Raw genomic sequence first — 12693 nt, forward strand, 5'->3', positions numbered from 1 at the left:
ATTTTTATTATTTATTTATTTATTTATTTATTTATTTATTTACTTACTATTTAGGTTTAATTGATTTTTATTTCAGTTTAAGTTATTTATTCCCAGTTATTAATTTAACATTTCTAATTTTCCTTTGAGTTATCTAATATTTATATTCTATTTTATTTCAGCTTTATTTCAATTAACAATTTTTTTTTAATTTTTGTTACCAATGATAACTGTTTTTATCTGTCTTGTTTTTGTCCTGTTTATGCTTCTCAATAATCATAGTTATCAGTAAATAATTGTAAAAATTAAATTAGAATTTCAGTGAGTCAATCCAGAATCATTTAAGAAAGAATCACAATGCATCTGTGAATTGTTTTCCCCGTACCCCAAAATTGAGCTCACCTCTTTAATGTGTCGTGCCGTTTCAGCTGTGTGGCGTGCGGCCTCAGCTTGCTGGTTGATCATCTTGTTTGTGGTCTCATGCAAACCTCCTAACGCCTGCTGTTGAGACTGGAGCAAACTCTCATGCAGCTCGGCATGGGCCTTGAGTCAAACACAAGCATTTCACAAAATATATCTGTGCATTAAAAAGATACAAATCACTTATCTAAAAGCTTCCATTTTTAAATTAATCAGATTTAGATTTTATCACCTTTTCCCCGTTTTCCTCCTCCTTTCTTTTTTTTTTACATGTAAAACCCTCATCTCATGAAGTTATCAACAGCTTTTTATACTAAACAAGACATATTTTGACATGAATTGCCCTCAACAAAGGTCTTAAACTATTAGCATAATGTGGAGTAAATACCCTTGCAGCTTTCTGTCTGCTTTCTTCCAGCTGCCGTTGAGTTTCGAGGGCTTCCTGCTCTGCCTTCATCCTCAGCAGGTACAGGTCACGTTCATGCCTCTGCTGCTGGGACTGCAAGAGTCAAAGGTTAAAAGTCACCCTCAAATAAATGGCCACATGACCACAGAAGGTCAGATTTAGCAGGTGTAGAACTTCACCTTTAGAATCTGAGCGAGCGAGACAGTTTCTTGCTGAGCGAGAGACACGCCTCTCACTCTCTCCACATCACTAAGCTGTCGCACAGACTCCTCCACTGCATCCAGGTAACTGAGCTCAGCAGACAGGCGTTGCTGCAGGACCCCAGGAGCAAACTGGAGCTCCGCTGAATCTGGGGACACATAGCAGACTAAATAAACTAATTCCATCCCTGAACTGAAATTCTCCATTATCAGAGCAGACATCTTCAGCATTGCAGTTGCTTACAAAAATCTAGACAAAGTCTGTTTACCTGCAGTCCTGTGCTCTGTTCTTCCTGGGCTTTGAGTATGGGGTGAGGGGTTGGATTTAGCCCTAGCAGCTGAGGAGGAAGATGAGGAGGAACTGGGAACAGCTGTGTGAGGGGAGCCCGACCCTTGGGCAGATTCTCTGATTGGGATACTGTCACCTGGAGACAACCGGGAAGAACGAGAGCTGGCTGGAGAAGCAGTGGCAGGAGTCCTACCAGGACTTCGGGGAGATTTCTTTCCCTCAGAGCCAAAATGACTAATGAAACAAAATTAACATAGAGAGAGGGGAAAAAAATAATATTATTGTTTATTATTGCTTATTGAGAATTATAAAAGTATTTTTAATACAAATCAATACAATTTGATAATTGTTTCTTATTTTGTTAATAATTTTTTTAATATATTTTCAACTAACAATATGATTTAGCAGAGATTAAGACAAGACATTTTAATTAAAAGTTCATCTTAAAGGTAAACATCTTGAGCTGAATAGTGCACAGCACTATACAATGACCACCAAAACCTCCTATAGTCCAGTAACCCTGAACAATAAGGATTTTGTGCCACTGTGGATGGAAATTATACCAGAGAAGTGTACTGATGACGGGAGTAACTTAATCTAGTTAAAACTCTGCTGCTGGATAAACCCATCCAGAGACCACATCTCTGGAGGATACGGCCCTATGAATGCTGAAAAGACAGGAAGGCATGAGGGGAATCTGACTCACAGGCTTCAACAAATGCCACAGGGAGGTTCGAATGTCACACTAGAGGGAAATATCTGCTTGGCAATGAGCCTGACCTGCAGCGCAGATAACCGACTGAACAAAAGAGCCAGTGTTTGCCTGCACGTTGCCTCCCACCTCGTTTTGAGAAGGGCTACAGCAGGCCAAACACTTCTACCCTCCACCTGATATTTAGCAGCACTAATATTGACACTGGCTCCACTGGGCTCTAATAATTATGATAAACAGAGACAGAAAGGATACTGCATTTAAAGATATTTCCGTTCTGTGCATAAAATGTCTGGGTAATGTCCGGTAACCTGCAGACTAGCAGAATGGCAATGAAAGATGACTGCACTAGTAAAAAATAAATAAATAAAAGACTCCAACTCTGCCAACTTTTTTTGATAGTTTGAAGGTACATGCAACAGGTACATGCAGCAGATGCTTTTATTCGAACTATGGTGGCTTCAAGGTATACATTTTATCAGTGCCAGGTGAGCAAAAGGAAATATAGGTTGAGTGAAATTGAAAAACGAACTGGCGAGACTTAATTTCAAACAAAATCTGGCCAAAACAAAGTTTGTTTGGAGTTTGTTTCGGTAGTTTGAAACAGCTCACTAAAGTAAACTTTTCAGAAAGCTTTGTGCCAGCTAGTAAACACCTTTGAACGGACACTGGTCCATGACAATTACGTAATATACTTATTTTGCCCCCTGAGCGAAAAATGAAAAAAAAATTTGCTGTGAATATATCAGGGACTTAACCATGAAATCCAAATTGACAATTCTTTTTTTAATGGAATATTGCAGTATTTATTATGAATGACTTATCTGATTAACTTTTCTTTTCTTTTTTTTGTAATTCATGTGCCGTCGTAAGCTGTAATCAAAATAACTTCCACTTCCTCTTGCAGTGATATCTCTTCTCTGATGATGTGTTTACTGGCGCAAGGGTGGGACAATAGCAAACCACAAAAATCCAATAAATTCCCGATGGAGAAGAAAAAAAAAAAAAAAAAAAAAAAATCAAGCCCTGCCATAAAGTTTTTCTTGTTTGAGAAACCATTTCACTCGGATATACTTCACAAAAGTGAAGTATATCCAAAGAAAGAAACAAAGACTATCGCAACGTCTGTTTCACACTGACTTTAACAGGCCCCACCTATGGTTGGAGTGAACTGAGGCGCCCCCCAGTGTGCCGTCTGTGTCCACGCTCCTGTGAGAGCTGTGACTGAATGCTTTCTCTGAGCCACTCTTCTTATGACCCTCAGAAGGGAGATCAGAGACAGCAGAGGATGTGTTTCTTTGTCCCTCCAGCGGGCTCCTTTCTGAGGCTGTAGGAACATACACAGAGATCAAATTGAGACTGTAATCATGATACAAAAATGTCTGTTCAAACCAACATTAGTGAAATTGAGTCAGTAATCCTGATACTGTAGAAAGAATGCTACCTAAGAACCAGTACTTCTGAGATCCCTATAGGAATGTACACAGAGAACAGAAACAGATTTCACACTGTATCACACTCAAGATCACATGATGTGGCCCTCTATAATATATCTGACCTCTCTTGCTGCTTGAGCTGGCTGAGTGTGGAGAGGAGAGGGGTGTGAGAGCTGGTGAACGCTGAGATCTCTCTCCAGCTCTGTTAGTGTATGCAGATCTCCCACTTAGCAACTCGTCTAAAGGACTGAAGTGACCATGGCCATTACTGCGGAAAGAAGGCATCAGATATTATATTAAACGTGTACACACAGATATGGACAATATAACCTTCTACATAGAGCTTGTTAAATGGGAGGAAGGGATGGTTTGATGATAGAGCAACACTGCCCTCTTTAGGCTGATTACTAAAAATTGTTAACTTCACCCTCTTCATCCATATATACACACACGCGCACACAAATATATCTCTCAACTTGAATATGCAAGGCAATGATCTACTAAGCATTAAAATAATTTTGTTTTACCTGAGCCCATTGGGACTTCTCTTGGATGCTGATTGGCTACTGCCACGCGAGGAAACAAAGTCATCCTCATAGACCATTCCATCCAATGAGCTGGCACCAGACAGAACAGAGCGGAGAGCCGGAGAACTCTTACTGCCCCTCTCTTCGAACGCAATACAAACAAATATATGCAATGAAAATATACACTAACTTTTTTTTTTAAAGAAATTAATACTGTTATTCAGCAAGGATGCGTTCAATTGATCAAAAGTGACATTAAAGACATTCATAGTTTCAAAAGATTTCTATTTCAAATAAATGCCGTTCTTTCTATTCATCAAAGAATCCTGAAAAAGTGCATCAGTTTCCAAAAAAATATTAAGCAGCACATCAATAACAAGAAATGTTTTTTGAGCACCAAATCAGCATATTAGAATGATTTCTGAAGGATCATGTGACACTGAAGACTGGAGTAATGATGCTGAAAATTCAGCTTTGCTGTCACAGAAATAAATTACATTTTAACGTATACCGAAATAGAATGCAGTCGTTTTAAATTGTAATATTTCACATTATTACAATTTTTACTACATTTTTAGCCAAACAAAGGCAACATTGGTAAGAAATGACTTCTTTTAAAAATGTTTAATAATCTTACCGACCCCAAAGTTTTCGAAACGCATTATATATAGATAATGTGACAGTTAGACTGAGTTAAATGTTAACACATGTTAAATGTTTTTAAAGTTCTCACCTTTGCCGTAACTCATGTTCTTTGTAAATATATTAATAACACTGTGTGGGCTTCCCTTGGCCAGTTCTTCCCACGGTCCATTGCTTCCTCCTTGTGCCAGACTTGCCGAACTAAAGGGCAGGTGCTTCTCTGCCTCTTTCTGAAAACGTGAAATTGGGTTTAAAATGTCTCCATTTGAATGGGCTGCACTGTATCCTGTGGTTCTCAGTCTGGATTTGGGCAGCTCTTGTAGGTCTTCGTCAGATATACTGCCCTCGCTCAGCAGAGGACCCTCGCTGATTGAACCTCCGCTGGAGTCCAGCTCAGCTTCTTGAACAACAGGCTTTGGAGGAGAAGGGGTCTTGCGTACGTTTCTAGTAGGGAGGCCAGAGACCGTGGGTGTTTGTTTGTTACCATTCTCTATCCTCTCCCTAAAGCTGTGCAGGTTGCCAACACCTGGTAGGGCCTCATCATAGGTGCTCTGACCTGCAGCAAGCAGTCTTTCAATCCTCTCGACCAGGTCATCAGAATCTGTCGGATTCTCTCTGACTGGCGGACTGACAGATTTAGCCCAGCGGTCATCGTTAGGGATTAAAAGACCCGTGCCTGTATCCCTGCTGCAACCGTAGTTTATCCCGGCACCGGCTAGCTTGCGTGCCTCGCTCTCAATGCGGCTGGAGAGAGAGGCAGCGGTAGCCTTAAGAGCCTCAATACGGCTCATTTTGCGGCCTGTGGCTGAGAGCAACGACGCATGTGCAGTTCGGGACTCTCTGTTAGGTAGTGAAGGTTCTGGATCAAGTTCTAACAGCTGAGAGAAGATATGACCAGAAGGGGGCGGTAAAGAGCTGCTGACCCTCAGAGCAGGACTACGCTGGTCGGATTGAAGCCAGGGTGACCCAGCAAATCCCAACTCATTCCTACAGAAACAATACAAGACAACAGATTATTGAAGTATAATGACTGTATGACCTAAAAAAAAAGAAAAGAAAGTCTGCCACTAATGAATACACAAAAAATATGGAAAAACATGAAAATGTATAAACATTTGAAAATTCACAAACTGCAAAAAGCATATTATCATGTAATCTCACCAAAAGAATTAATTAGTTTAAGGATTCAGTTTTTCTCCATTTTTTTTAGGAACATTCTAGTGTCCACAAACTCAATATGCAGCAGACGCCACTAACTACATGCACTTAAAGGTGGCCATGGAAACCGATACAGGCTAGCAACAAACACTTCTCACTGAGCACTGAGCTGACGGATTAATCTGTTCTTACAGAACTACTTGAAATAAGAGCATGTTGTCAGTGTAAGGGAATACAAATGACTTCCCATTTAGGGAAAGAGGATATTTTATTAATCTGTTCAGTGCTTAGAACAGATAAACACCAAAAAAAGGAAGCTCTTTGGTGGAAACAATTTCAGGGTTTTCTAGCTGGAAAACCAAACCTTAAATTATGGCACGGATGATGTAATGGAATGGGATTCTGTGTTTTACCTGGAGAAAGGAGGCTGCCGTTGCTCTGTAAGGGACAGATCACTGCTGGAGGTGGCACTTTGAGGTCGATCATGTCTTTTGTTTTCTTTATCAGACTCTCCAGACGGCTGGTATACTGGTCTCAGCTGCAATGTTACAACAAAAACACTTACAATAGTGGCCAATGAATATAGATTTTGCCAATGTCTAGACACCAGGGTGTCCAATGGTCAATATAATTATGATATTTAGTTGAATAGCCCAATACAAAGAGAGCAAAAGAGACTTAACTAAAATGACAAATATACTTTTTTTAATTTATACTATCATTCAAAAGTTTGGGGGTGGTAAGTCTATTATGGCCACCAAGGCTGCATTTATGAGATATAAAAAAATTGATATTGTGGAATACTATTACAAGTTTATAATGGTTGTGTATATTTTAAAAATATATTTTTTAATTAACTTATTCAAAACTCACTCAAAATATTTGTTTAATGATATAATATAATTAGTGCTGTCAAAATTAGGGTGTTAACGCATGCAATAAATTTCAGTTTAACGTGTTAAAAATATTTAACGCAATTAACGCAGCATCTGTTTTTTCCATCATAATTTGGCTAGTGTTACACTATCATGTTCTTATGCAAATGTTTGAAACCCATTCAAGTGATACAAGACAAACAAAAACACGCTATCTGTGAATGTGTCTGACACACACGACTTGTGTGCACAGAAAAGCACGCGCCAATATATTCTCTTTGGCGCTTAAACAAACAATAACAAAATTATGCCAAAATGTCAAGTATCCTCAAAAGAGCAGTCTTAAATGAGTTAAATAAAGTCTTAAATTAACTTAGAATTGTGAGAAAATAAGATGCACGTCAGATTCCCCTTCATGTTCGGCAGCGGCAGGTCTTAAAGTGACTGTAGCCTAATAAACCAGTTGCTGTAATGTCTGTCATTAATGTTAATCAAAGAACAAAACTAACAGAAAATTGTAGCTTTAATAAGGATTAATCTATATTTAATTTATGCAGTGAAGACTATTCAATTTCTGTATATTTCCTACTTGTTAGACAGGTAGGTCGGCCACGGGTAAATATGACATTTTTATAATGGGTTTATGTGAAGATTGTTTTAAGTTCACTTAAATTAAAAGTTATTTTTTTAAAGCCTAATAACTGTTGAAATTGATAGCTTTCAGTTATACTTTAATGTTGAATGTCAATAATGTAAAAAAAAAAAAAAAAAAAAAAAAAATCAATTTCATATAGACATCAGAACCAGTATTGGTATCAGTGATACTGACTTTCATTCAAAAAAGATGTCATTAAACAAATATTTAAAAATATACTGTCTTTAAAGTTGTTTCTACATTAATTTGGAGAGTAACTGTGAAATTATTACAATATAAAATTAATAAAAACTCCAATGTCCAATTAGTTAATTTTTTTTAAATCGATTGACAGCACTAAATATAATATCTTACAAGTTCAACAAGCGGTTTAACTGCAAAAAATGCTGTACAAAAAAGGTTTACCTGCTGGCTTATGTTTGTCATGTCTGCATTGATCTCTCCTCTGAGCTGAGACTGTTCCAGCAGCAGTTTGGTGTATGTTTCCTGTAGCCTCTTCTTTATTGGAGCTTCAGGTGCGACTGGGCCCTTGGCAGCCCCTGCTCGTTGTCTCCTGTAGAGCTCCTGTAGGCGTTTATTCCTGTTCTCTTCTTCCTCTCTCTGAGCCCTCCTCTCCTCCGCTTGCCGTTTTTTCCGCTCTTCCTGCTTTTGAACAATATACAGTCGCACAGCTTCTGCGTCATAGTGCCGTTTCTTTGGCACAGGGTGCTCAAGAGGCTCTGCTCTCTTGGTGGTCTTGGCAGGGCTGGCACTGCGGGAAGCTCGGGTCGAGGCACGAACTCTGGAGCTGGACGCTGCCGCCCTTCTGCTGATGTCCTCTTCTAATTGCAGGTCATCTAGAATGCCACGGATGTCAGCTGAGAGGAGGTCTGTGCTGGGAGACTTTCTTCTATCATCCCCTGCAGATCTGGAGGGTCCAGCAGGCTCATCCCGAAGAACATGATTGCGAGATCTTTCCACGCTGCTAGGCCTTGAACGCCGGCTACGCTCAAGACGAGGATCAGAGCTGGAACGGGGGGCAGGGCCTGCAGGAAAAGATAGAGAGAGTTGACATGTGAGATTATTACACATATAAACAACCGTTTGGAATAAATACATTTCTGAAAAAAGTCTCTTATGCTCACCAGATCTGCATTTATTTGATCAAAAATACAGTAAAAATGGTATAGTGAAATATTACAATTTAAAAGAACGGTAACACTTAATCAGGTTTCATTAGTTAACATTAATAATTAACTGCACTTTGACAGCATTTATTAATATTTGTTCATGTTAATTTCAATATTTACTAATACATTATGTAAATCAAAAGTTGTATTTATTAACATTAGTTAATGCACTGTGAAGTAACATGAACAAACAATGAAAAGTATTTTTATTAACTAACATTAAAGATGAACAAATACTGTAAGAAATGTATTGTTCATGGTTAGTTAATACATTAAAGTGTTACCAAAAGAACTATTCTATTTCTAAATATATGAACTATATATATTAAATATAATTCTACTAGAATAAAATGTAATTTATTTCGATGATCCTTCAGAAATCATTCTAATATGCTGATTTGGTGCTCAAGAAACATTTCTTTTTATTATCGATGTTGGAACAGATTTTGTTGCTTAATATGTTTTGTGGAAACCATTTATTTATTCCAAAGAATATTTAATTGAAATAGATTTTTTTGTAACATTACAAACGTCCTTACTGTCACTTTTGATTAGGGCTGCAACGATTAATCGCGATTAATCGTTTGCAAAATAAAAGTCTGTGTTTATGTAATATATATGTGTGTGTTCTGTGTATAATAATTATGTATATATAAATACACACACATTCATGTATATATTTAAGAAAAATGTTGTATTTATATATTAAATATTTATGTTTATATGTAATATAAAATATATATAAATATATATATTTATAATACATGCATATATTTCTAAACTTTATACCTGAATGTGTGTGTATTTATATATACATAATTATTATACACAGAACACACACATATATATTACGTAAACACAGACTTTTATTTTGCAAACGATTAATCGCGATTAATCGTTGCAGCCCTACTTTTGATCAGTTTAATGCATCCTTGCATATATATGAAGCTTCCGTTTCTGTGAATTTCTGCTAAATCAGCAGACAAGGTGTTTTTTTTTTTTTTTTAGACTTGTCAAATGTCAAAAATGTAGTGCTTAAATACAATAACGATTATGTCTCCTGTTCTAATCTTAAAAAAAAAAAAAAAAAAGCCACCCAAACAGCATTTTATGCCACATGCCCTGTATTTATATGTCTGAACTGGAAAAACATCCTCTTCAGCAGTTGCTTGCATATAATGTTTAAATCAATACAGTATTGAGCATTTCCGTCTCTGCAGTCCAATAAATCAGTACTGGAGTGGCTGTATAAAGTCTGGGTCCAGCCCTGCATGTGTGGAGAGCAGCAGGACTGTGGAAGGAATCAGGTCGGCTTGTGCAGTGAGTCAGAAACACCCAGTCGAACCCTATTCATTACGGTCACTGGGCAGCAAAGTTTACCAATGCGGGGAAGCGGTCTGAATCTTCATTTATTAATAGACCTGACACTTGGAGCATTAGCTGCTGGAACACTAGCAGTAGCAACAATGTAGTAATTTAATAACCGTTGGCATTAAACTCATTTAAAACACCTCAAGAACATTTGGTTGGATATCCAAAATATGAAAACTAGGTAGCTTGTGAAATTTAAGGCTAATAGAATACAGATATTTTAAGTTTGGTGTGTGATTTAGCTGAGCTTTAAAGTGTCGGCATGGTGACAGGAGCGGAGCCTGGCAGATATCTCATCCTCTCACCTGTTCTCATCTGTGTCTCTGAGGACTGCGCCCGAGGCTCTCTGTGTAACCGTGGTGGCGGCCCCAGCATCATCTTCACCAGCTTTTGCCCATCTCGCCATGCTGACGTGCTGATCGCTATGGAGACAGGTTACGCAAATGCCTTGAGACTACAGTTGTTCCCATAATTAATTAGTACTTTTTTTAAACAGGTGTGATTAAGGCAGAGAGGAAAGTATGACAAAAGTAACTAATAATAAAGGGACAGAATAGCTGCTCTGAATCACATTCACACAATAATTTAATTAAAACAAACCTCCTGGTAGAAATGATCTTTCGCTAGAGAAAAACTCACGCTTGCATTTTATGTAACACAGATAGCAATTTAAAACTGACAGTATTTACATTTAATAAATGAGTCTAGTCTTACTGTGCATGATTCATCTGTGCATGGTTTTATAAAGAATACAAATGGTATCAAGATCAAGATATAGTACATTTCTCAGCCTCTAAAATCAACATCACTTGGAAAGGGAACAATATTAACCAATATCAATGCCTATATTTCACAATCCAATTAAATCCAGGTGGATAAAATCAAAATACCACCCTATATTATTTCCTGCAGAATATTGCTTCATTTTGTAAAACAAAATATATATTAAAAAAAAAAAACCTTTTCCAGATTTATGTACAAATTCTGCCTTACAGCAACAAAGAAAAAAAAAAAAAAAAAAAAAGTAAAAAGGCAACAGTTCTGAAAATTATTAAAAAAAAAAAAAAAAAAAAAAAAATATATATATATATATATATATATATATATATATATATATATATATATATATATATATATATATATATATATATATATAATAATAATAATAATATATATATATATATATATATATATATATATATATATATATATATATATATATATATATAATAAAAGAGTCGGAAAAGTCATTCCCCTGATTTTATACTTTGTAGGGCCACCTTTTGCTTTAATTACAGCCATTAATCTTTTTGGATATGTCTGTACTAGCTTTGCACACCTAGAGTGGGGAATATTTGCCCATTCTTCTGTACAGAATAGCTCAAGTTCAGTCAAATACAATGGACTGCACTCTTCAAGTCCATCCACAGATTTTTGAACACGCTGGATTTGACTTAGGGCTCTGACTTGGCCACTCAAGGACATTTACCTTCCTATCTTTAAGCCACTGCGTTGTCCTTTTGACTGTATATTTAGAATCATTGTTGTGTTGGAAGGTGAAAGACCTGCCCATCTTTAGCTGTCTAGCAGAGGGATGCAGGTTTTCCTAAAGAATTTGGATGTACTTGGCAGCATCCATTTTCCCTTCAATCCTGACCAATCGCCCAGTCCCCGATGAAGAAAAACATTCCCACAACATAATGCTGCCACCACCATACTTCACAGTAGGTATGGTGTGTTTTGGGTAGTGTGCTGTGTTTGCTTTTCGTCAAACATAGTACTTGGAGTTCAGTCCAAAAAGGTCAATTTTGGTCTCATCAGACCATAGCACCTTTTGCCAGATGGCACCAGAGTATTCCAGGTGTGTTTTTGCATAGCCCAAACAAGACTGAGTGTAGCACTTTTTCAGGAAAGGCTTCTTTCTTGCAACTCTGCCATACAGGCCAGCTTTGTGTAAAGCTTGTGAGATAGTTGTCACATGTACAGGCCGACCAGTCCCAGCCGTTGTGCCTTTTTGCAACTTTATCCCGGAGGCCTTTTGAAAGCACTTTCCCAACCATGGTGAATTATTTACAATACCATGCACTACTAACAGTGGAATCTTCAAGAAACAGCTGGTTTTATTCTGAAGTAATCAAAACCACTACAACTGATGTCAGGTGAGGCAAATATGCACACACAATGTAGCATTAACAATACATTAATGTAATATTAATAATATATATAATTAACATAATATATGTTGATATAAATAAAAATTTTAATTTGACAGTAGGTGCCCTAAAAGTGAAAACTGGCAGTTTACACTAATGTCTGCTTGCAGCAATGTTGAGAATTCAATGTGTACTTGAACTGTGCTTGGCATTGCAATCCAAAACATTTAAGAATGCAACAAATAAAATGTAGCTTGTATAACTAGAAGCACGACTTCTGGGTTGTGTTAAACTAAGAGACACCGTGAGAACTAACAGACTTCAGAAAGCTATTTCTGAAGTTAGGGGTGCACAGCGTAAACTAGAGGAGGAGTCAGATTTCACTTTTCTATCTTGTTGTGAAAAGACTGACACCTCTCCAGCTGTCAGTGAGGCCACAACGGCTTGAGCTGGGACGCATCAAGCATTTCTGGGTCACTGTCACAGCACAGCAATCCTGTTAATCTGCATGCTACACATTCTAGAAATTTCTGTGGGGATAAGAGACTTAGCTTGTGCTTGCAGACAGACGTTAACACACGTTTCTGGCAGGTCAAGAGAGGCTCACACAGGGCTGCCAGCAGTTTGTGGGTATGTATGCGTGTTGAGTGGAACATTTGCACATTTTCAGTGTAGATTGATATCTTCATATGCAAAACTAC

At 37.5% G+C, this 12693-nt stretch overlaps 1 protein-coding gene across 2 annotated transcripts in view; it reads right to left on the reverse strand.

Moving 5' to 3' along the window:
* The window catches only part of cep350 (centrosomal protein 350), a 43229-nt gene that overhangs the window by 19776 nt on the left and 10760 nt on the right, over positions 1 to 12693 (reverse strand). The window contains exons 10-20 of one of the 2 annotated variants that reach the window (XM_048211474.1): positions 10145 to 10261; positions 7705 to 8324; positions 6183 to 6307; positions 4703 to 5598; positions 3970 to 4111; positions 3565 to 3710; positions 3162 to 3333; positions 1275 to 1528; positions 985 to 1172; positions 788 to 898; positions 382 to 522 (exon numbers count right to left, since the gene is read on the reverse strand). In XM_048211474.1, the coding sequence (XP_048067431.1) occupies positions 382 to 522; positions 788 to 898; positions 985 to 1172; positions 1275 to 1528; positions 3162 to 3333; positions 3565 to 3710; positions 3970 to 4111; positions 4703 to 5598; positions 6183 to 6307; positions 7705 to 8324; positions 10145 to 10261 (2912 nt within the window). Of the gene's footprint in view, positions 1 to 381; positions 523 to 787; positions 899 to 984; positions 1173 to 1274; positions 1529 to 3161; positions 3334 to 3564; positions 3711 to 3969; positions 4121 to 4702; positions 5599 to 6182; positions 6308 to 7704; positions 8325 to 10144; positions 10262 to 12693 lie in introns of both variants that reach the window. The other variant, XM_048211475.1, reaches the window with a different exon arrangement.

The sequence above is a fragment of the Megalobrama amblycephala genome, linkage group LG12 (genome assembly GCF_018812025.1).
Source record: "Megalobrama amblycephala isolate DHTTF-2021 linkage group LG12, ASM1881202v1, whole genome shotgun sequence".
Lineage (NCBI taxonomy): Eukaryota > Metazoa > Chordata > Actinopteri > Cypriniformes > Xenocyprididae > Megalobrama > Megalobrama amblycephala.